The 24443-nt window shown below is 38.9% G+C and overlaps 1 protein-coding gene across 1 annotated transcript in view; it reads left to right on the plus strand.

Moving 5' to 3' along the window:
- Positions 1 to 19450, plus strand: part of col5a2b (collagen, type V, alpha 2b) — a 163764-nt gene extending 144314 nt beyond the window's left edge. The window contains exons 44-50 of the mRNA XM_069936211.1: positions 2381 to 2488; positions 2933 to 2986; positions 5348 to 5455; positions 10331 to 10613; positions 12877 to 13067; positions 15254 to 15496; positions 17609 to 19450. Of these exons, the coding sequence (XP_069792312.1) occupies positions 2381 to 2488; positions 2933 to 2986; positions 5348 to 5455; positions 10331 to 10613; positions 12877 to 13067; positions 15254 to 15496; positions 17609 to 17755 (1134 nt within the window). The 3' untranslated portion in view covers positions 17756 to 19450. The remainder of the gene's footprint in view (positions 1 to 2380; positions 2489 to 2932; positions 2987 to 5347; positions 5456 to 10330; positions 10614 to 12876; positions 13068 to 15253; positions 15497 to 17608) is intronic.
- Positions 19451 to 24443: the final 4993 nt, after the last annotated feature.

Consider the following 24443-nt stretch of genomic DNA (forward strand, 5'->3'; position numbering starts at 1 on the left):
AGTAAATCAGTCTGCTTAGATTTATTCAGTTATGTGTTTTCAAGCAGATGCCTCTTACAAATGGACTGCATTCATGAGGCATAATTTTATATTTTGTGTAGTCTGTCATATACTAATTGAGAAACCCATCTGAATTATACATCCCTGATGTTTTCACAGTGACATTAACTCACTGACTTAAAATATTAATGCCTTGATTAGTGTTGCGGTTAGCCCAACATTATTACAGCAACCTGGATTCAAATCTGGCGCTATCTGTAAAAAGTTCATACATTATCCCCACTTAATTTGGGTTCTCCAGTTTCTACCCCCATTCCAAAAACATATAGGATTAAAAGTCTAATTAGTCACATGAGTAGTTTTGGACAGTGTGAGCACATAGATTGAAAGGGCCTGTTGCTGTATTTCTAAATTAAAATATAAATTGATTAAAATAATAACAGAGGAATATGAAATGTTGAAGTATACAAATGTATGTTTTTCTATTTTTTGGACCATGCTCTGGTTAAAAAAAATATGGGCAAGGATGCATTTTGAATTACTCAATTTACAAAATCAGTTATTCAGCCATCTCTCTTTTTGTTTCAAAACTGTTTCTTGATATACAGTTCAACTCTGACTATCCAAAATCGGCTTCTCCGGAATCCTCATTTATCCAAATTTTTTAAAAAAATTTGGATAAATGAGGATATCAAAAACAAATCATAAATCCTCATTCATCCAAAATTTTTTGGCGCTGAACTGAGTTTGCAGGTTGAAAAGAAATTCACCCGACATGAAATTTGAACAATTGTCCTCATTTAAGGTAACTCCCTCCACTCTTTCTTTCCACTTCTTCTTTAACTTCCCCTATTTACTTTTCTCTTCAACTCTCCCTCTCAGACTGCGTGCCACAGTCTCCCAGCTGCAAGCGGTTGGAAGAACCTTATGTCCCGGTGTCATCAAGGAGAGTAGCCTTCCCGGGCAGGAGTGGGGACCTTGGGCTCAGTGATGTTCCCTCCCCTCCCCTTCCCTCCCTCCCTCCCTCCCTCCCTCCCTCCCTCCCTCCTCAGCACAGCGGAGCTCGCCAGTGTGTATGTGTACGGTAGGCCTAGCAGGGGAGGGTTCGGTGTTGGAATTTGGGTGTCAGGGTCTAGAGCTCTGATGATTGAGGAGACTTGAGCCCTCCGACTTGCCAGTGAGTGCTCCACAGGCCTGGGAAGCCTCCCCAGTTATCAGCGGCAGCAGTGTGTAAGTGTCGGGGATCGGCTGCGACTGGGAGGTCGTGGTAATCAGCGATGACCATTATTTTTTAGTTTGAATTAAATATTATTTTAATGCTTCAAAAGCTTTCCCTTGTTGTTTGCTGTTGTTCAAACCGTGCATCTTGGCGCCTCACAGTTTGGCGGGCAGCAACCTCCTTTGAAGAAGACCGCAGAGCCCACCTCACTGACAAAAGGCAAAGGAGGAAAAACCCAACACCCAACCCCAACCAACCAATTTTCCCCTGCAACCGCTGCAACAGTGTCTGCCTGTCCCGCATCGGACTTGTCAGCCACAAACGAGCCTGCAGCTGACGTGGACTTTTACCCCCTCCATAAATCTTCGTCCGCGAAGCCAAGCCAAAGAAAAAAAAACATTGATGCAAGTCGTTTGCTGTTGCTACTGGGCTGTTTTTTAAAAATGACCAGTTCTTAAAAAAAAACTTATCTGACATAGGCCCAGTCTTGACCATTTCAGATTTGTACTGTATTTAATGTGATTAGAGAGTTAGAAATGGATTTATCAAAACAAAACTGTGGCAGTCCATATGTGCTTAGTTTTGATAAACATCGTACAAATTTGGGTCATTGTTGAATTTAATGGAATGGATTTTGGAGTCAGAGCAGTGACATGCTGACATAGAAAAATAGAATAGATTTAGCAGTACAAATCAGCATAGATTTATGGGCAAATCAATTTTAAATAGATCTTGATTTACTGTTTGCATGCTGTCTGCTTTTAAATTACTGAAAAAACTTTAATAAATAATTCTGCTTAATATTATCAGTTATAAGTAATTTAGCTTTAAAAATATTTAAAATTAAATGTTCCCATTATTAATGTTGTAACCAAGATCAAGGAATTCATTTTTTAAAGTTTTACAACGTTTGTAAAATGTGGAAACTCATCTTGGTTCTTCATATGATTGATTGGGGACAAGCACGATTTCATGGACTTTTATTGCAAAATTTTTAAACCTAACACAAAAGTTTAGTTCAAACTGATTTATGCCAAAAGAATGTTTCAGCCAAGTTCACCAAAATATCCAGATGGGGACACTGAACTGAAGTTATTTCAATGTAATGAAATTATTTTCTTTAACATTAAAATGAAGCTTAATCTTAATTGATTTATATAGGGCCCTCAAGGTCCCCGTGGAGACAAGGGAGATAATGGAATTCAAGGGGAACGAGGTCAAAAAGGTCATCGTGGATTCACTGGTTTACAGGGTCTTCCCGGTTCTCCTGTAAGTTGCTGCCTAATAATTATCAGCCTGTTGTCACTCCATCTGTGTTTGGTGTTACCAAAGTAGAGGAGGTGACACCAAATTTGTTTGAAAAATTGTACTGTACATGCGTCACCTGGAAGGTCTGTTTGTGGCCTTGGATGGTGGTGAGTGAGGAGATGTAGGGACAAGTTTTGCAGTTTCTGCAGTTACATTCCTCTACCAAATATTTGTCAGCTCAATTAATAGCCTCACCTCATTAACAGCACACTTAATTATCTTTACATTAGATAATATTTCACTTTTTAATCATAATAGAAGAAAAATAATGTATTTGATAAATAAGGAGGATTATAATTGTTTCTATCCATCACGTTACTCCCATTGAAATGAATTTGCGGAAATGTAAAAATCATGGCCAAAATGCCTTCTACTATTTAACCTAATCCAATCTTCTCTCTTCAGGGGCCCTCGGGTGAACATGGTCCTCCAGGAATCCCAGGGCCAGTTGGTCCCAGGGTAAGTCTACTTCAATCCATATAAGAACAAGCAGAATTCAAAACAGCTGCCCATTTACAGCTGCCCTGGTAAGATTCAAACTGTCTGATTCAATCTTCCATGTTGTGATTAGAAATATAAATTTATCCAAATAGTTTGAATCTTATTGGGGTAGTGTTAGGTCTGCTTTGTTCATGAATGAGTGAGACAAACACCAGACTGAGTCGAAATCAGGGTTCTTTGTTCTTTATTACCGGATTGTAACACTTGCGACTAACATGGTTAGTTGCAAGTGTTACAATCCGGTAATAAAGAACAAAGAACCCTGATTTCGACTCAGTCTGGTGTTTGTCTCACTCATTCATGAACAAAGCAGACCTAACAGTAGTTGGGGGATTAAAGTTCAAGAAACTAAATCTGGAATTTAAAAAATGCAACTAAAGGGATGATAAAATGAATTGATTGTTAAAATCCATATAATTTGCTGCAGTGTTTATCTGGTTTATCTTCTGAAATGGCCAAAATCCTAATTTCAGAGCTTCTCAAGTTCTCAGGAATGAACAATAAAGTCTATCCTACTGATTTGCACCCACATCAGATGAACAAAGAACTAGTGGGGGGGGGGGGGTGGAATAAAAAGCACTACATTATTTTACTCCTGTGGGGATCCTAGTATCGATTTAAATTGTAACATTGCTCATGCTGGTTTGTTTCCATGCACATCTTAGTGTTAAGCTTACTAATGTAATTTTGCCAATGAATATGCATGTCAATTTCTGTTGGAGTTAATGCAAGCAACCAAGGACAAACTTCTCTCCTGTTAGTTTTCTTTTTTATAATAAAATATTACTGTAATATAATTTGTTTAATTGAGAAGGGAGTACCTTGGATGAACGAGTATGATCTAGGTGTAGTGTATTATTTTTGACTTTTAATAAGTATTCTTATATATTTTATTGACTTTAACACAAACTTGCATACAGAGTTTTAGAACAGAAAGCACATAACAAATCATTTGTATACATGTAAGCACACAAAAAAAGATGAAATTAAGTCAAGAATTCCTCAATAAACATAAGAAACAACAATTTGAATTGATATGTTAAACCTGTTTGCTGAGTTAGGCCAAACAAAAGTGGGAAGAAAAAAGAAGCATTAAAAACTACATCTAATCTACCCCCTCAAGGCAATCTTATATAATAAATATAAAGGAAAATGTGGATCCAGTGGTGACCCCAAGATGTCAGACAGTGAAATCCGGAGCACACGATAATTTTTAATTCTTCCAATTATAATAACATTCTATCTAATTTTCTCCAAACTTAAATAAGACATTACATCATATAACCAGTGTGTATGAGTAGGGAATGAATCATTTTTCCATTTTCCTGCTCTACATTAAACATAATCAGTTAATGGACTTTATGGTTTTCCCTTGGCCAGTCCTATTATAAATAACCATCTTTTTCAGCCGTCCTTGCTGGATGTAGGTTTCAAGGATTGGCATAGATTAGGCATCCAAAGTTTTAATGATCTCTTTATTGGAGGAGATAATTTTTCCTCTTTTTGAACAATTATCAGCCAAATGTAATCTTTCTAACAGATTTTTTAAAAGATATTTACAAATTAGACATTTTGTTCATTCTAAGCTTTCAGATTTCCTGCGAATATCAAATACTAATATTCTTGATCTATTTTTTAACTTATGGTTTTAGTTTCAAGGAAGATTGATACCATGTATTTATACTAATATATTGGATTTAAAAATGGCTGGGATCATGAGCGATTGGGTATGAGATTTGAACATTTTCAGATGAAGGTTGGTATCTACTCTCAGCTTGATTAATGATTCCTCATTTTGTGCAAGACACTGCTTATTACAATTTAAGGAGGTGCATAGGACTCGTATGTCCAAACTATCTCGTTTTTAAGCAGATATTGATCCACTATGTGAGAAGTTTGACATTTTTGAAGCTTCTCTGATCCATCTGTTTTGGGAGTGCCCATATTTAGAGAGATTCTGGAAAGACATTTTCAAAACTTTCTCAATGATTCTTAAGATTAATTTAGAACCTTGTCCGTTAATTGCTCTGTTTGGTTTTTCTCATGACCCAAATAAACCTATGTCAGGTCCTCAGTTTTCAATGTAGAATTTCAATAAAAATATTGAAAAATAAATAATAATATTGCTCTCTATCAAGTTGTCCCATTTTGTTTTAGGTGGCTGATACTTTCTTTGGATCTGAGGGTTTAAAGGATTGAGACAACCACTCTAGAGCTTTAATGAAAAAGCACAATTTTTACTGATGTTCTGCAAATGGTGATGAAGAATGCTAGTTGTTTTTTGCTTCATTCACATTGATATAACTTGTATCTCTTTAGGGGCCTCCTGGTCCAGTCGGGCCTCCTGGGAAAGAAGGCTATATTGGCTTCCCTGGACCCATTGGGCCACCTGGATTACGTGGGACTGTTGGAGAAACTGGCCCTGAGGTAAGGTGCCAGTATTCAGCAGGCATATTATGTAGGACTGATGTTACTATCCCTTAGTGCTGAGACTTGCTGCCTTGTCTCTGCAGGGTAGCCAAGTGAGTGGTGGCATCTTTTGGGTTATCGTGGGTGCCCTCCTTCCACAACATTTTGCTGATAGACCCACAAACATCTCCAGAGGGTTCAGCAGTGAATCCCGGTGTCCAGAGTTCACCCCCTAGATGCCATTCACTCATTTGGGGGCCCATAGGGAATCCTTTCTCCTCATCCAGACCCACTAACTATCCTTTTCAGCTGCTCTGGAGAAACCTTTGACAGCTTGTCAGTGTACCTTTCCTCACACTCCCAACTCCCGGAGTAGCCTCGATGTCAACATGGCTACAAATCCTCTGCAGCCTACTTCAAATGGTCGGACCCTTGCCTTCCAGCCTCGTTTCTGACATCAGCTGCAAGGTATACCTTGCAGTATACCTCATTTTCATGTGCTCATAGGCCTCCTGTTGCATCCTCCCCGGACACTGTAAGCTCAATGATGTCAATGAGATCAAGTGAGGTCGACCACAGCACAATGTCTGGCCTGAAGTTGATTTCTACAAATTCACTTGAGAAGCAGAGCCTCTGGCCTAAGTCTGCAGCCATCTTCCAATCACGTTTCCTGCCTAACCGCCCAGAATCTGATCTTGATGTGGTGGTTCCAGCTTGACCCTCACCTTCCCGGACAAATGCTGTTTACAGCTAGCAGGATGAAGGGCAGGGGAGAGTGTTAACACTTGCCCGTCGATTTTCCAGCACTGCTGCAAGACATCGTAGCAGCTGGTTGTGACACCAGGTGTATTGGCCTTGAATGAGGCTGGTTTAATGTGCATTCCTTAACATCAGTTAACTTAGGCCTTAAAGTAAAAAGATGTTTGAATTGATGTATAACAAAGGGATACACATAATTATAACACTGACTTTAGAAGAATAAGGAATGACTTTTTAAGATCCTATGAAGCTTGACAGGGTAGATGTTGGGATGTTTTCACTAGTGTGGGAGTTCCAATCCTGCAAAAATAGGGTCCAATTATTTAAAACTGAAGTGGGTAGAATTTTGTTAAAATGGAAGGTCGACAGAGGCTGTGATTATGGTGCAATGTACAAAAGTGCTGGATAAAATCAGTAGGTCATGGAGTAGGAAACAAAGGGATATAACCAACATTTCAAGCCAGAGTCCTTCATCAAGGTATGAATTGTCTTCAGTATCCATTGATCATTCGGAACCCTCTGCTCTCAGGGATGGTGAAGGTCAAATCATTAAATATACATCAGATAGAGATAAGTAAAATACTTGAAATAGAGGAGTAAATGGGGAACTGGCATGGAAAAGTTGAGGTTCAGCATTCCCCACAGGCAGTGAGAATTCTGAACAACCAAAAAGAACTGCTCATCTAACCATCCAAGACTCTCATATGTACAAAATTATATATATATATTTTTAATAGCTATAATACTTATCCTGCATGTATTATTTGTCTACGTGTATGTTGTGTCTGCATGGTTTGCACCATAGACTGGAGAACACTGTTTTATCAGGTTGTACTTGTACAATCAGATGAAAGGCATAGGGAATCTCTCCCTCCATTCCTCACCACCTATCACCCCACCCCCGGCACCTTCCCCTGTGCCTGCAGGAAGTACAATGCATGTCCACATCTCCTCTCTTACCACAGTCTGGGGCCCCGAAGAGGCCTTTCAAGTGAAGTACTTAACTTGTCTATCTAGGGGAGTGATCTACTGCATCTGGTGCTCCCTTTCTGGCCTTCTCTACCTTGGAGAGACTGGGCACTGGGAGATCTTGCTGAGCACCTTCACTCTGTCTGCATTTGTGACAGAGATCTCCTGCATTTTAATTCTACACCTCACTCCCATACTTGTGTCTGTCCATGGCCTCATGTTCTATCCCACCAAGACTTCCTGTAAATTGGATGAACAACACTTAAATTTCCCTCTGGGCATTCTCCAGCCAGATGGCATCAACATTGACCTCCATTTTCTGCTAATCTTATCTCCATTCTCCCTTCCCTCCCTATTCCTAGAGCCATCCCTCCTCCACCTTTTACCTCCTGCCCTTGGGACCATAGTCCTTCCCCCACCTTTTTGTTCAGACGCCAGATGACATTTTTCCTTGATGAAGGGTTCAAGCCTGAAATGTTGGTTATGCATCTTTATCTATGCCATATAAAGTACACTGACCCGAGTTGCTCCAGCATTGTTTTTACTCCTGCTCCTATTTCTACTGTGATGAAATGCTTCGAGAAGCTGGTCATGGCCAGAATTAATATGTACCTAAGCAAAGGTCTGGATTCACTGCAATTTGTCTATTGTCACAATTGCACTACAGCAGACACAATATTGCTGGTTCTCCACTCAGCTCTGGATCACCTTGTAAAACTCATACATATGGTTGTTCTTCATCGACTACTGCTCAGTCTTAAATATAATTATTCGCTTAGTGCTGGCCAAGAAGCTACAGACTCTGGGCCTCTGCACCCACCACCCTTCTACAACTGGATCCTGACTTCCTCATTGGAAGACCACAGTCAATATGAATTGGAAACAACATCTCCTCCTCACTGATTATCAACACAGGTGCACCTCAAGGGATACATGCTTAGCCCACTGCTCTACTCATTATGCACCCATGCCAGGCACAATTCCAATGCCATCTACAAGTTTGCTAATGGAACTATAGTTGTCGGCAGAGTCACAAACGGCAATGAAGAAGGGTACAGGAGAGAGATTGAATGGTGTAATGACAACAATGTTGCACTTAATAACCACAAAACCAAGGAGATGATTGTGGACTTCAGGAGAAAGTTAGGGGAACATGACCCAGTCCTCAAGAACTTCAAATTCCTGGGTGTCATCATCTCCAAGGATGTCCTGGAGCCTCCATGTTGATGCAATCATGAAGAAGGCTTGCCAGGGGCTGTACTTGGTGAGGTGCTTGAGGAGATTCAGTATGTCATCAAAGACTCTTGAAAATTTCTACAGGACTACTGTAGAGAGCATTCTGGCTGGTTGCATCTCAGGACAAGAATAAACTCCAGAGGGTGTTAACTCAGCCTTTGACATCACAGGCACCAGCCTTCACTCCATTGAGAACATCTACAGGACGTAGTGCCTTAAAAAAGCAGCCTCTATCCTCAAAGGCCCTCACCACCCAGCCCATGCCCTCTTCCTTCTGCTACCATCGCAAAAAGCTACAGGAGCCTAAAGACGAGCACTCAGTGGCACAAGGACAGCTTTTTCCCCGCTGCCATCAGATTCATGAATAATCAATGAACCAAAGCCACTGCCTAACTTTTAGTGTACTGTTTTTATCATTGTAAAAGTTGTTATATGAATGTTTGCTCTATGATGCTGCTGAGTAACACCGAATTTCGTGACTTGTTCATGACGATAAATTCGGAAATTAGCTTTTCCTTCTGTTCTTCTTAACATTAGCTATAAATGTTAAGCTATTTAGAAATTACAAATTCACAAATTTCATTTTACTAGGAATAGAAGCAATCTGTCCAGATTTTAGAATTGGATGATCTATCCCATTCTATGAAACTAATACTTCTGTTCTCAAAGTAAAACAGGAAATACTCTTCAGATCAGCCAGCATTTGCAGAGAGGAAAACAAAACCAAAGATGGAGTTCAATGAGCGGTCTAAATCGCTGAATGTTTACAGCATTTATGATTTTATTTCAGATTTCTAGCTTCTTTTTGCTTTTCTTCCAATTTTGGACATAACGAGCTTGCCAGGCAAGCATAAAATTAACTTTAAAGCTCAAATGGTTGATCCCTCATTACCTAATTTTGAATTTGGAACTATCCAGCAGGTTATGCTGGTTAGAATTTAGTTCAGTCATCACCTTGAATGTAATTGCTGGTGCTCTAGGTTTGAACATGGGCCTTCCAACTACATAACTTTTCTACTGTTGAAATTAAATTGTTATATCAAACTATTCAAATGTATGCACAAAATCCCACAACACCACCTGAAGAGAATAAAATGGCTAACCTGGCAATGCTGGAAAATATTTTCAATCATTTCTATTAGTTGGAGCTTTGCGAGTGCAATTTCATTGCTATAGTTAACTTGGTTAGCATCACGCTGTTACAGTGCCAGCACGGGGGTTTGAATCAATCACTGTCTATAATGAGTTTATACATACTTGCCTTGTCTGTGTGGGTTTCCTCTGGGTGTTCCGGTTTTCTCCCAGCATTTAAAACTACCAGGGTTGGAGTTTAATTGGGTGGCCCATTACTGTTCTATATGTCTAAATTTTAAACAAAAATAAAAACCAATGATTACTACAATTTAACAGTAATGAAGACAAATGCGTATTTACTTACTTTTTTTCCCCCAATCACATGTAACAACCAATGGAGGGCCTGCAAAACGTGGCCTCCCTTGGTAAAGCATCTGCAGTTGCTAATTTGTGCACAGTAAGCTCTCACAGTCAGTGGACTGAAAGCTCTAGTACCAAAAGGTCCTCTCCCAAGTGTCAGAATGACCAGCTCATTCATTTCAGTGATCTTGATTGGGAGACTAATGTTGACCAGGGAGAGCTAACCTCCTATTCTGATAGTAGCATGGAACCTTTTAGTTCCACCCTAAGAGACTGGATAGGGAGTTAATTTTGGACTCATCTAGCCCCTCCAACATTGCAGAGAGCACGACTTGATTAACCCTCACCTTCATCAAATCAGGCAAATCCACCACTACTTTTGTTGCACAATGATGTGGACACATTTAACATCTAATATATTTAGGATTGTAATAATATGCATAATATGTTAATTAGAAGTTATTAACTGCTCTACCTTTTTTTAAAAACTGGCAGGGTCCTCGGGGTGAAGAAGGACCTCCAGGACCTCCAGGACCTCCTGGCCCTCCAACTGCTGCCTATGAAGACATACTGGGCAACTATGCCATGGAACATGATTCCCTTGACATGCTCAATGCGGACGAGACCTCTGACACTCTTCAGATGAATTCAGGGGTTGATGCCACTCTGAAATCCCTAAGCAGCCAGTTGGAAACCATGCGCAGCCCAGATGGTTCCAGAAAGAACCCAGCTCGTACATGCCAGGATCTTCTATTCTGTCACCCAGAGAAGAAAAGTGGTATGTATCTGCAGAACTGCCTTGCTTTCCTGCAAGCCTTTAGCTCCATCTTTTCTCAACTTATTTTTTTTACAGAATAGAAAAATAAGATCTCTGAAAATGGCACAGGGAGTTGATCAAAATTACACTTGAAATATCCTTTTAGCTGGACCATGTGGAGTAAATGCAGAATGTCGGTGGCTGTCTGACATGGAGCAATTTGTGCTCATTTAATTACTACCAGTCCTCTCACAGTGTAAATGATTGAGGGGTGGGTGGGGACAGCGAGGATCCATGACAATGGAGATGATACCATGATTTGTGAGACTCCAGCACTGAAAGCCTTCATCAGACCGATCAGAGGTCCTTGTAACTTCACCTCTCAGAACCCTGTTACAAGACAAATGATGCACAGAGAAGCTCGCCTGTAAAATGTACATGGTCCTGAATCATCTTGGTGGCTTTCTATTCCACCTGCAGCATGATGGACAAGGATTGGTCTCCAAGTGGGTAATGAATCTAACAAGACAAGTCGACCTACAATCAGGGCAGTCTCTGGAGGAGCGGGAGGAATCTCAGTAATATATTGATAAGGCTACACTTGGGAGAGGACCTTTTGGTACTAGAGTTTTCAGTCCACTGAGAAAATTTCAGACTTAGAAAAAAAAGATACATTTTCTCAGATCCTAAACCGTTTATAAAATTGAGTTTGGTTACATTGGTGAATGAATATTAGAGGAAAAAATCCTTTTTGGCTACTCAAATTGAATGTGTAAGCAGAAAATCACTCATCAGTTGTGCTCACCTCTGAATGTTTGAATCCTATTGAGTGACAACCAGTAGCAATTTTTTTGTGTTCCAGTTGTTTAGACCCAATGTCCCATAGCTCAGTATGATTGGCCATTGAATAGTTGAGTCTTCAGTCTTTAACACATGATCTGTATTGAAAAACGGGCATTTTTAGGTAATATGAAACATTTCAAAAGTAAAAGGCCTGGAATTGTTATCATTTAGCAACTTTTACATCCATAAAGTATCAATGACTGTGTAAACTCCCCTTCAGATCCAGAAATATTCTGAAAATGAAGGATTGTTTCAAGGAAGGATTATGGGATAGTACAGTCTATTGGTATCTTTGCACTTATTTTCATGAACCATAACTATAAACTGTAGACAATCATTCAGAAATATCAAAATTTGATTAAATTAATGAAGGATTTCCTACCTTTTTGTATCTTCTTTTGATAACAAAGAAGTTTCAACCTTAAATAAGGTGTCAAATAAATAATATTACTACTTGAATCAGTTCAGACTGACTTTCTGAAACTAATATGCATATTTAATAATAAATACTTTTTCAAGCATTAAGTTTTATGTGCAGTTCTTGTCACCCACCTTAAAGGAAATATCTTTAAGGTGGAAATGGTGCAGAAAAAAAATCCATGAAAATATTAGCAGGACTGACAGCCTTGAGTTGCAAGGAGAATTAGCTGGATTGACTGGAACTTTTCTCCCTGGCGCAGAGAAGACTGGGGGAGGGGTGTGGGGGTGGAGAAGATAGTAGGTGTATAAAGTCATGAGGGGCACAGATAAGAGAAATAGTCATCTTTTCCCCAGGGTAAGGCTTCAAAAGCTTGAGGGTATAGGTGGAAGTTGAGGAGGGGTAACGATTTGAAAGGGTGGTGAATATATGGAACAAGCTGCTGGAATGAATGGTGGAGACAATGTAAAGTTTAAAAGACATTTAGACAGAAAACATTCAGAGGTATATGGGCCAATTGCAGAGCAGAGGGACTAGCTTAGCTTGCATGGACAAGTTGAATGGAGAAGCCTGTTTCTTTGCTGTAAAATCTGTGACCATGGAAATCAATGTTTCATGCATGACTCTTGGACTGAAGTTTTTACCTTTTCCTTCAGGAGATTCAGTAAGATAGAGAGGGCCTGTAGTTCGGCATAGATCATTGCAAATGGGAAGGCCTTGAGGGACTTTTGATATTTTCACATCGTTGGGTGCACGGTTTGAATCCTGTGCTGTCTATAAGGAGTTTATACTTTCTCCTTGTGTCTGCATTGGTTTTCCTGGGGGGCTCCAGTTTTTTCCTACCATTCAAAATGTACTGGGGGTTTTAGGTTAATTGGATGAAATTTGGTGATACGGGCTCGTGGGCCAAAATGGCCTATTACTGTGCTCTATGTCTAATTTTAAATTTAATAAAAAATGAAAGGTCATCCTCTCACTGTTACTTTGTAGTTCCTGAATACTGCATTAATTTTTTTTTTACAGGCAACTATTGGATTGATCCAAACCAGGGCTGTGTTGAAGATGCTATTGAAGTATTTTGCAACATGGACACTGGGGAGACCTGTATATTTGCTGACCCATCTGAAATTCCACGCAAAACCTGGTGGAGCAAAAGAAATAGTGATGGAGATAGACATCTGTGGTTTGGGGATTCTATGAATGGTGGATTACAAGTAAGTTACAAGTGTAGCATTATACTTTTCATTGTGTAAAAACTATAATTCACAGTTTTGTTCATTCCTGGTTAAGATCAAGGAGGCTTCCAGTCAAAATAGTTTTAATTGAAACAGCTTCAAGCTTGTATAGATAGACCCTGGTACTGTAAAATGAGATAGAACTTGCACATTTCCAAACACCAATTCAAACTTATGAGATTTTCTGTTACCAGAGGTAGGTTTTCCCCTTTCCTTCCTGTTAAGTTTAGTCATTTTGCTTCTCAGCAATCAGTGAATGATGGACATGGCAGCTGCAAATGAATTAGTTTCTCAAAGCCAGTATGCCCAAGCTTTTAATTTTTGTGATGACCTGTTTTAGCTTGGCATTATAAATAAAACTCACTAGACAAGGATGAAAGTTAATTTCTCAGCATTTGCGTATTGTATGTTTTATATAGTCCCTTCTAACTAAATTGCAGAATGTTAATCCTGAAAAAAGTATTCTAATTTTTCTAAAGAAAACTTTTAATTTAATAGTTATAAAGGCAAGGTGATATTTATCTTTTAAGAAAAGTAAGACATTCTCTGATTGCACAAGATCATGTGATTAACATGCTGCCAGAGATTTTGCTGAATTCCAAATATGAAACAAATATTATCAGAGGTAAGGCAGCATGCTTGTAGAAAGTGAGCAGGACACAGTCTCAGATACTCAGGTTGAAATCTGACCTTGAGTGCAAATTCTTCCTGCAACCACCAAGGTGTCCTTGTACTTCCCAGAGATATGCTGGTAGTTAACTGGTGTAATTGATTGTAGTGGAAGGTGAGCACCAGGAGAATCAATAGGCTTGTGAGAGAGAATTTGTTTGATGGCAGAAGGTGACTGAGAGGGAATGTTTTGAGAAATAGCATGGACTTCCATGTCACAAATGTCCTCCTTAGAGTAATTTTTTTTTAAACTGCTGGTATTCCACACAATGATTTCAAAAATATAATTGGAAATGAAAATGGTAACACATATAAAGCTAAATTTTGATGAGCAAAATAGTACACAAGTGTCATTCTTGAAGAAATAGGGCAATAAATTCTGTTTCACAGCTGATGTGAAGTAACAATAGTCCTGTAGTGGCAGCTGGCGAATCATGTAAAAGTTGTGACATTGCATTAAGTAGAACAACAGCATCATCTACTGGTATTAACGCAAAACTATAATGTTAGCACCCTTAAATGCAATGCACTTTAAGATATTACTCTTGGATTGATTTGCCTAATTAAGCCATATTGAATCACCACCATGACGGGCTAAATGAAAAGAAATTGATCAACATGCATAGATTACAGGACTTGGCAGACATGCAAATTATGAAAGGAAAAGCAATCATTTGCATTTGCTGATGAATGGTTACATCCAGGCCTTCAGTCAGCATTTTGTAACAGACTTGACATCCCAACTTTAATTGATGATGCCTATTCATTTTGCTCCCCATGGAGTCCATCAGCTGGGCTCCATTTTCCTGCAATACCTCAGCAATTCTGTCAGAGTTGGGTCGCAGATCTTCATCAGGTTGGATCAAGTACAGAATTGGTCTGCAATCAATTAGGCTGTGGGCAAGAAAGGATTTTAAAACATTAAACAGATCAAAAATAAAATGTCTTAAAAAGACAAGCATTCATTTTTTTTTAATTTTTAAATTGAGATATAGCTTTGTAACAGGTCCTTGAGTCCAATATGTTTCTGGAACATGAGAGAAAACCCATGTGGTCACAGGGAGAATGTACAAACTCCTTACATACAGTGCTGGATTCAAACCTGGGTTGCTAGTACTGTAACAGCATTCTGCTATCACTCCACCCCTAATTGAGAAGCATTTAGAAACCCTGAGTGATTTGACATCGGGTAAAGATGGGAGGACTGTTTTTTATAGCTCTACACATGGAGCCTGAATGCTTGGGGACAGCAGGGCAGACCGTTCAAATTCAGTAAATCTTGGGCAAGAGATGGACCGAGTAGGTGGTAAGCATCTACCAACAAAATGCAGGCTGTTGTTATCCTGTCGGTTCTACAAAGTGTTCCACACTGGTCAATGTGGGATAACTCATGGTACAATGACCTGCCAACACATGATCAAAAGTGTTCATCTCTAATGGCTGTGAAGACCAAATTTCACTAATTCTAGTGTTACATTTTTTTCTTGTTTCCACAGTTTAGTTATGGTGACAAGTCACATTCTCCAAACACTGTTATGATCCAAACAACGTTTCTCCGTCTGCTGTCAAAAGAAGCTTCCCAAAATATTACCTACCATTGCAAAAACAGCATTGCTTACATGGATGCCCAAACTGGCTCACTTAGAAAAGCATTGATTCTTAAGAGTGCTAATGACATTGAAATCAAAGCAGAGGGAAATAACAGATTTAAATACAGTGTCCTGGAAGATGGCTGCACTGTAAGTATTAATCTATTCTTGTATGTCACATGCAAGAAGTACTGTGGATGCCAGGAATATTCAACAGATTAGGCAGCAAATGAACCCAAAAGACAAGCAACAAAATAATAAGACGATGCAAAGCAAAAAATGGATTGAAAGGTGCTGCTTCTGACTGAAGCAGGCTGGAAGAGAAATCAGTCTGATAAGAGCAGAAAATAAAGAGGAGGGAAATCCAACTGAATATTATTAACCTACCTGATGAAATACAACAGTATTTTGCAATGGTATATAGGGTGAGCATTAGATCTGATATGGAGTTTCCTGGGATTTGTTGCTGTATGAGCATAATAAATCAATCATTTAATGTTGTGGTCTTCACATGGAATCTAGAAGAAATGGACAAAATGAGCAAGAATTGAATCAGAAATCTGCAAGACAATCAGATTGGGTCACTTTTCCCTTAGAGAAGGGAAGTCAACAAGGTATCTCATAAAGGGTTTTAACATTTTTGATAGGATGAATAGAGAACACCTCCATTTGTGGAGAAAGAGCGATTCTAGAGGTCATCAGTGAAAAGTATTTACCAAGAATCCAACAGGGAATTTAGATGCAACTTTGTAAAAGAGCGCGAAAAAATGGAATTGGTTACCTGGAATGGGTGGAGCCACATGGGGACATCTTGAAATGAGAATGAAGGATTGCATGGTAGAGCTAGCAGAGAAACGTGGGAGGGGATTTAATAAGATCATTGACGCCAACTCGGAAAGGTTCTTTGCTGTATCATCTAACTTGGGTTTATCTAACGTGCAGATAATAAAGTGTGTGTGTTGCTCTTAGATTGGAAAGGATATATAAGGGCAACAAAAGAATGATGTCACAGAGAGGATTGAAAATAATATGGTGAAAGGGGGTAAAACAGATGAGGAATGGCAAGGGGTAGGAAGAAATATGTTAACAGCAACCCTCTTCAGAGACATCGTATATTTAAAGTAGAAATCTACAACAATGTAAATAAAGTAAAGCGTTACATTCAAGCAGCAGAGCCTCTCTCTGGCAATGCCACTCCCACAACTTGTCTAATTAGTTGTGGTTCTCCAACTCAAGCTAGAGAGTTGTAAAACACATCATGTCTGTATCAAACGTTTTGCACTAATCCAATTTGCTTTCATTAGCACCTTCCAGAGTTTATCAAAATGCCTCTTAAAAATAATTGTATCTTGAGCACCTTCCTGTTATCAACCACTCTTTGTAAATAAAAAAAAACTAACAACCCACCTTAAAACTCTATCCTCTGGTATTTGATGTGCCTATCATTGGGAGGAGGAAAAAAGATTCCAACGATCTACCTTGTTTTATACCTCTACCTCACTCAGGGCAAACAAGCCTGGTTCAATCAATCCTTCCCAGAGCTATTGTCCTCTAATCCAGGCAACATCCCCCTTGGTCTCCTCTGCACTACCTTTCCAGTGCAACCCCATCCTTTTGTGTACACCCAGAGATAACAGGCTAATCAGGGTTTTGTTACGTTATAATATAACATTCTAACTCCTACATTCAATGCCTTAACCTAAGAAGGCAAACATTTGCCTTTTGGAAAATGATTGCAATTTTGTGCACTGCTGCTCTCATCTCCCAAATTCATAGTTGGTAAGTAGCTACAGAAAGATTGGAGGTCACAATCATCCACACTCATATAGAAATCCCAAACCTTGGAGGTTGAACTTAGTACTGTACAAAATGCTGGAGGAACTCAATGGGTCAGGCAGTATGGCATCCATAGAAGTGAACAGATAGCTGCCATGGATCCTGTCTGGTCCATTGAGTTCCTCCAGCATTTTGTGTGTTGCTCCACCTTGTTTATTTCCATTCTAGAGTGTTTCTACTGCTAGTGATAGGCTACATTTATCACTGATTATACCTCAGTTGAATTTTTGGTTAAATTTTAAATGAACACAATTATATAAAGTATAGCCTCATATTTATAACTGGACTACAGTGGAAGGATAAACTCAATAGTATGAAATCTGATGTCTCTGAACAAAAAAAACACTTCCAGTCTATAATTTGGGGAAAATGAACATGTTTCAATGGATTTAAACTGCAGTCTTCATGTTTACTTTTTCTTTGCAGATGCACACTGGTAGTTGGGGCAAGAGTGTCTTTGAATACCGAACGCAGAACACAGCACGACTGCCCATTGTGGATGTTGCTCCCTTGGATATTGGGGGTCCTGGTCAGGAATTTGGCTTTGAAATAGGCCCTGTTTGTTTCTTGTAAAATAAAAGGACATGGAGATTTTGAAGACATTCCTGGACTCTTGAATTAATGGCTGATCAAATCAGCAATGTACATATAAATACTTAGAATTTTCCAGCCCTCCACGACAATTATTTATTGTTCATATGAACCTGTTGATAAAAAATTAAAATGTGATTTAAAAACTGTAGAAATAAGACAGTTTTTAAGTACAGAATTAACTATTGGCTTTTTTTTTGTAACAGGAATGGAAATAGTTAAGATTTTCACTTGTAAAATGTAGAAGCATTAAATATAGACTGACATGTTCGCATCTGGGAATGTTCCAAACAATACTTGCTGAGGAGGATTTAGCTCAGCAAAACATATCTTCATATCCCAGGTTTCCTGATCCATACTTTCTGTGACCAATGCTGAGTGCGCTAGATCAGTCCTCATAAATATTCATCATGGAGGTCACTTTAATATCAAACTTTCCTCCCACACTTTCAACAGATGTAATTAAGAAAATAAAAACCCAAGTTTAAGCTACCTCATCTCTGTCAGAAGCTAGGACGTGTTCATGATTGTCTGATTCATTTTACTCCAAGGTGCTAAACTTTCCAGGGTTTCCTTCTGTGTTTGTTTACAGAACCAGGAGACAGAGTAAAGAAATTATGGTGCTAATTATAAAGATCTTATTTCCTCTAAGCTTTTGATGAAGTAGCTGTAGATCCCATCAAATTAATGCCATGTTGGTCACCATTTTATTATTACTGTTTTGTCAACATTTTTAAGTATGAATGGTGTTCCTTATTTCATTTAGTACTAGAACAGTTTGCATGTCTTGAAAGTTAAAAGCATGGAGGTAAATCCATTTTGCAATGTTTCTTTATCTCTTTAACAATGTTCTTTAATTCTCCAATAAAAAGGACCATTTTTACAAGGAAACCAGAGAAACAGGTGGTTGAATTAATTGATTACCCCTGCCCAATAATTGTAAACTTGCAACTGATCATGGCATTAATAAAGTGTCGAACACTCCATTGCTTCACTTTTTAAGCAGCCGTACTAATCCCAATGGTAATAAACCCATTAATGGATGATTCTTTGGGAAAAGAGATGCAGGTCTTGAATTAAGTGGAATACTTAATTTTCAGTGGTAAAAAATTGAAATTATAACCTGTATTTGCATCAAAATTTAAATTCTTACAAATTACAGAATATGCAACCAGATTTTTATCAACGCTACTACTTTTGTGTGTTGAACCAATTATATATGCATGATTATCAATGCTACCAAAAACAAATCATGTATTCAATTGAATGATTGATGGGTCATTTCAGATTGCCAAACACAGTTACTTTGCAAAGGCTACATTTCTTCATCTCGCTACACTTTTTTTTGCATACTATTTGTTTTGCATCACAATAATTTTGCCTTTGAGTATACTTTAAGTAGTTCATTTAAGGCTAAATAAAATGTAACAACTGCTTTTGCGTCAAATTAATGAGATAAGCTAAATTTGCGTATGGTTCCTTTATTATATCTATATTCTGGTGCAAAAATCACTCCGGTTGGAGACGTGTACGCAGCATTCTGCCTGCCATGCTTATGGGAGAGAGCGTCTGTTTTCAAAGTTATTGTAAGATCTATTCAATTATTTGAGCTTTACTGAACCTTCTCTTGTGTAACAGTAAAAATGAATAGGAAAATTAAATATTGAAGCAATTTTATATTGTTTAAGCTTTTCTTGTGTTTACTAATGTAGATATTAGTAAACACTCATCAGAATAAAGAATTAACTATAATTTGATTTAAGTTAGGAACCTAGTTCTAGTAGTAATTTGGGTTTAACTAGACAGACCACTCTCTTGAAACACGACATAGAGGCTGAATCCTTGTTACTTGGGAAAGAAGATGATTCAGCAATCACAACTTGCTATGCTTTGCATACATTGATGTAATGTAATAGTGACTGCTTCTGTTCCCCATTAATGCTTTGGATTCAGTTATTCGAGACTACCAACAAGTGCATAAATTCCATATCCCAGGACTGGGTTTTATACCTAACCAGGTACTGTAATTTACTATTGCAAAGGTTTACCCATGGACCCAGAGTATACATGATGAAAAGTTAAAAATGGCTGGAGTCCAAATGGTTAAGTGGTGTGCACGACAAAATAAACCAAATTGCTTATCATTTGTAATCCCTCTAATGTGTGCTAAGACCTAGGGTGAGGCAATTAAATATTGGAGGCTTATTAACCACTGAAAATTCGCAACAGAATCCTACTCAAGGGAGATGAGGTCTTTCATGACCTTAACCATGTCATCGAGTCATACAGCACAGGAAACAGGCCGCTCATACCAAGTTATCTACTTGAACTAGTCCCATATCTCTCCAATGTACCTATCTCAATGGCCTGCAGCCATATAAAAAAAATAGGAGAAGGTGGTTTCCTTATGCCCATATTCAGTACAATTGTGGCAGATGCGTGCAAGTTCTCCTTCGCCCTCTATTCCCCATCTTTAAAAAAATACTTCAAATACACCACCCACAACTAAGCCTCCATAATACCAATACTTTACACCCACTGAAGTTCCAAGGTAACATAGCTTTAAGCTACTGCCCCAACATCTTGTTATTATCTCTCCACATTCAAGATGCTTCCATTTCCATAGCCGCTCAGGATTTTGAGTTTCATTAAAATCACTCATTATCCAAATATAAATAAATGTCTTTAGCTTCTCATTGATACTGCAACACTATCATCCCAGGGTTTAGTCAGTGAAGTTGAACAAGAAATTCTGTAGATTCTAAAGTCAACTAAAATATACAAAAGTGCTGGAGAAACCCATCCATAGTTTGGGCAGTACGGTTGGCATAGCAGTTAGTCCATACCTTTACAGCACCAGTGATTGGAACTGGGGTTTGAATCCTGCACTTTCTGTAAGGAGCTTGTATGTTCTTTCCATGTCTGCATGGGTTTTCCCTGGGTCTCCAGTTTCCTCCCATCTTTCAACATTCGGACTGAACTTTAAGATCAGCCATGATCTCGTTGAATGGCGGAGCAGGCTCGAAGGGTTGAATGACCTACTTCTGCTCCTATCTTCTATGTTACTATAGGTTAATTGGGCAGCAGACTTGTGGGCCGAAATAGCTTGTAACCATGCTGTAGGACTAAATTTAAAATGTAAATATTCCAGTGCAAAATTTCTTTGAGGATGCCTCCCAAAAGGTGTTCATTCCTGACAAAGGGGTCATGCCCAAAAAGTTGCTTACCTTTTTCTTCCTTTAGATGCTGTGTGTTGCAATTAGTCAGTGAATCCCTTTTTGACTGTTTTCATTCCCAGTCCATTTATTCTTAAGGGAACTAAAACTTTGGACAGTTCTCCAAATGCAGATTCAGACCTCTTACAATTGCATCAGTACTCTACTATATGTAAACTTCAGCCCTCTTGCAATAAAAGCCAATAACCCCTTGCAAATTGTGCATGAGAGCCCCTGTGATGACCAAACAGAAAATGCTGGATAAAACCTTTGGCACTCTAGGAAACATCAGTTGACAGAGAAGCAAATGACATTTTGTGTCATCAGAATGGGGAAGAGGTTGTCTGCTGAAGCAGGCTGAAATGCCTTCATAGACAAAGTTACCAGCACATTAAGCTTCTTGGTCTGTATAATGAATTGTTAATAGTTATGTGATGCAATGTTTCTGGTATGTTAGTCTTGACTTCAGGAAAGAGTAAAAAGAATAAAAAATGCAGGGAAAACTTACCTGATTAGAAACAATCAATGTTTCAGGTCAGACTGGATGAAGAAAGAACCAAATTTATCTGGGTAGTACAGAAATGTGGGTGAAATCAAGGGAATGCTTCTGATGGCATGAAGGCAAATGGCAGATAGAGATGCATAACTTGTGGATGATGTGATTCTGGAACAATGAGGCATGATCAGACTGTACAAAGAAATAGCACATCAGCTGAAAATATTTCTCATACAGACAAGAAGAAAGAACATTTTATTAAAATTTGGAAAAGTCAAAGTTGTCCAAAAGGCTGTATTGGTCTTCACTGGACTGCAGTCTTTCTCCATTTAGGTTATAATCTGCCTTTAAATTACTGATGTGTATGAATTTCTTTCCCCCCCCCCCCCACATTAAACTCAATTTTCCAAGTTTTCATCCATTCAACCAATTTATTATCCTGAACTGAGTCCAGATTTCTTTACGACTTCCCACCTATTATCGTGTAATCAGGAAATTTGGACTCTGACCCTCCTCCAAATAATAAGAAAATCTTAAATAACTGAGTACAGGTTGATCCTTGAAGTCCTCTACAAGTTGCATCATGTCAGCCCATTAAATTGGGCTAATTCCAACTCTGTCTTCTCTGTGATAACCATTCTTCAATTCATGACTACACACTTCACTTAATACTATTTAAACCATGAACTCACCTTTTATGTGTCAAACACCTCTAGAAATCCAAATATATTTCACCTACAGGTTTCCATCATCAAATTTGGTTGTTACATGTTCAAGGAATTCTGGAAAATATGTCAAAAATAATTTAGTGTTCATGAAACCATACCAACTTGGTTTGATTAGAGTAAGCTCTTAGTCATTTCCTTCCTTGATCATAGACTCCAACAACAGGCGTTAAGCTGCCAGGTCACCCATGCTGTCTACTCTTAAACAATGGAATCACATTTATGATTTTCCTAATCTGCTGGCAGCTTGTTGAAACTGATCTCCACAGCCACTTCCTTTATACCCTCTGGTGTAAGTCATTGCAATCTGGTGACTTCACTGCCTTTGTTCCATCAATTTTTGCAATACTTTGTCCCTCATTGTTGCAATTTCTTCCTTTCTATATGAAACTATCCCCTACTTAATCAATATAAAGTATTGATTTCACATATCTGTCATTTCTTTGCTTCTCCAGTCTCACTTGCTAGATTAGTTATCTTTTTTAAAATATATATCCATGCAAGTCCAAGACATTCATATTGATATTGCTTAGCAGTTTTAATTTATAAATCAGCTTTCCTTTTCAGACTTTGCTAATTTTTGTAAAGTTTCCAGTCCTCTGGTAATCCATGCTGACAATTATCAGACTGCTTCATGGTTCCCAAGCATGGCTGTGCTATTTGTGTACAAGGTTGCTATGTTTCAAGACTCTGTGCCTGCCAGGAAAGTTGCCACCATCCACACAGAAGCCTACCCACCACAATACTGATCCAAGGGGAGAGTCTGCACAAACCAGATTGAGGTTTTACCTCCTTCTACCACTTACTATCCCAAACTTGCAGGCTGGCAGGTTGACCATCACAGGTAAAACACACCCAATTAGTCAACTAATGGTGTCCCTGTTTAACAGCAAGCCTTAGAAATAATCTGCTTTATGAGGCTAGCTCCCTCAACAATGGCCCCCTCTGGTCAATTTCAATTTGAAAGTATATTGGATAAAGGTTAAAAGGTCAGAACCACTTTTTATTGCATTTTGCAACTGCCAGCTCGAAAGTTTACACTCCTCATTTACAGCTGACTTTCTAACATCCGGACTGTGGAGAAAGCAGTACTGCATCAACTACAATACATGGCCACATGATTATGGATTAAGAGAGTCTTCTATGAATAAATCGGAGAAAAGTACCTCAGTTGGACAAGGGGGAAGTGCAGATTAAGTTGCATTACACTCAGCCCTATTCAGCATTTCAGTGTTAAATTATAAATCTAAAGGAGGTTGCAAGGCCTAGAAGCTTTGATTCTTTCAATCAAATTGGACAAACCTTGAAGGAAATGGCAACGGCATGAACATCAATCATGGAGTTGCAAATTGTGAGATTTTTGGTTTCGTTAACCCATGCCACGCAGAGGTGATCGTCGACAACATTTAGTCTTCCATCAAAGAAACTGCTGCAGACAATGAGCCTTGAATTAAGGGCCATTCACTTTGATTGATTCTAATGGTTTTCCCGATTCATAGAGATTTATATGTTTCTTCCCCTCTTATCATGGAAGTAAACCAGAGTCTGCAGATGCTGGAGAAATGGAACATTCTTGGAAGGCCCCAGGCCTGAGACATTGACTGCCTACTGCTCTCCATGGATGTTGCGTGATCTACTCAGTTTCTGCAGCACTTTTCTGCATTGTCCCCCTCTTATCACAGTTATGCATCAATTAACGTTGCAGCATCACAGCTCTGACCAAGAGTATTGTCCATGTTCTCCCTGGCAGAGAAGGGCTGATCAATGGGTTAACTGGCTCCTATAAATGATTTACAGTTGTATGTGAGAGGTAGAAGAATCAGCAATGGGGAGCAGAGGTGTTGAAGATGCTGGAGTGGATAATGGGATTAGAATAGATGGGTTCTTGAAAATCTGCCCAGGAATGTTCCTATGCTGAATGATTCTCATCTTTGATGTTGCCACAGTAAGGATTTCTAAAGCTATAAGAGGAGAATTAAGGCATTTGCCCATCCAGTCTGCCCCTGCCATTAGATAATGGCCAATTTACTATCCTTTTCAACTCCATTCTGTCTTCTCCCTGTAATCCTGGATTCTCATCCTGATCAACAACGCATCTATCTCCTCAAATATCCCTAATGACTTGGCCTCCGTATCCATCTGCAACAACGAGTTCCACAAAGTCGCCACCCTCTGGGTAAAGAAAATTCCTCCTCATCTCTGGTCTGAAGCAGTGTCCTCTGGTCCCAGACATC

This window comes from Narcine bancroftii, chromosome 4 (genome assembly GCF_036971445.1).
Source record: "Narcine bancroftii isolate sNarBan1 chromosome 4, sNarBan1.hap1, whole genome shotgun sequence".
Lineage (NCBI taxonomy): Eukaryota > Metazoa > Chordata > Chondrichthyes > Torpediniformes > Narcinidae > Narcine > Narcine bancroftii.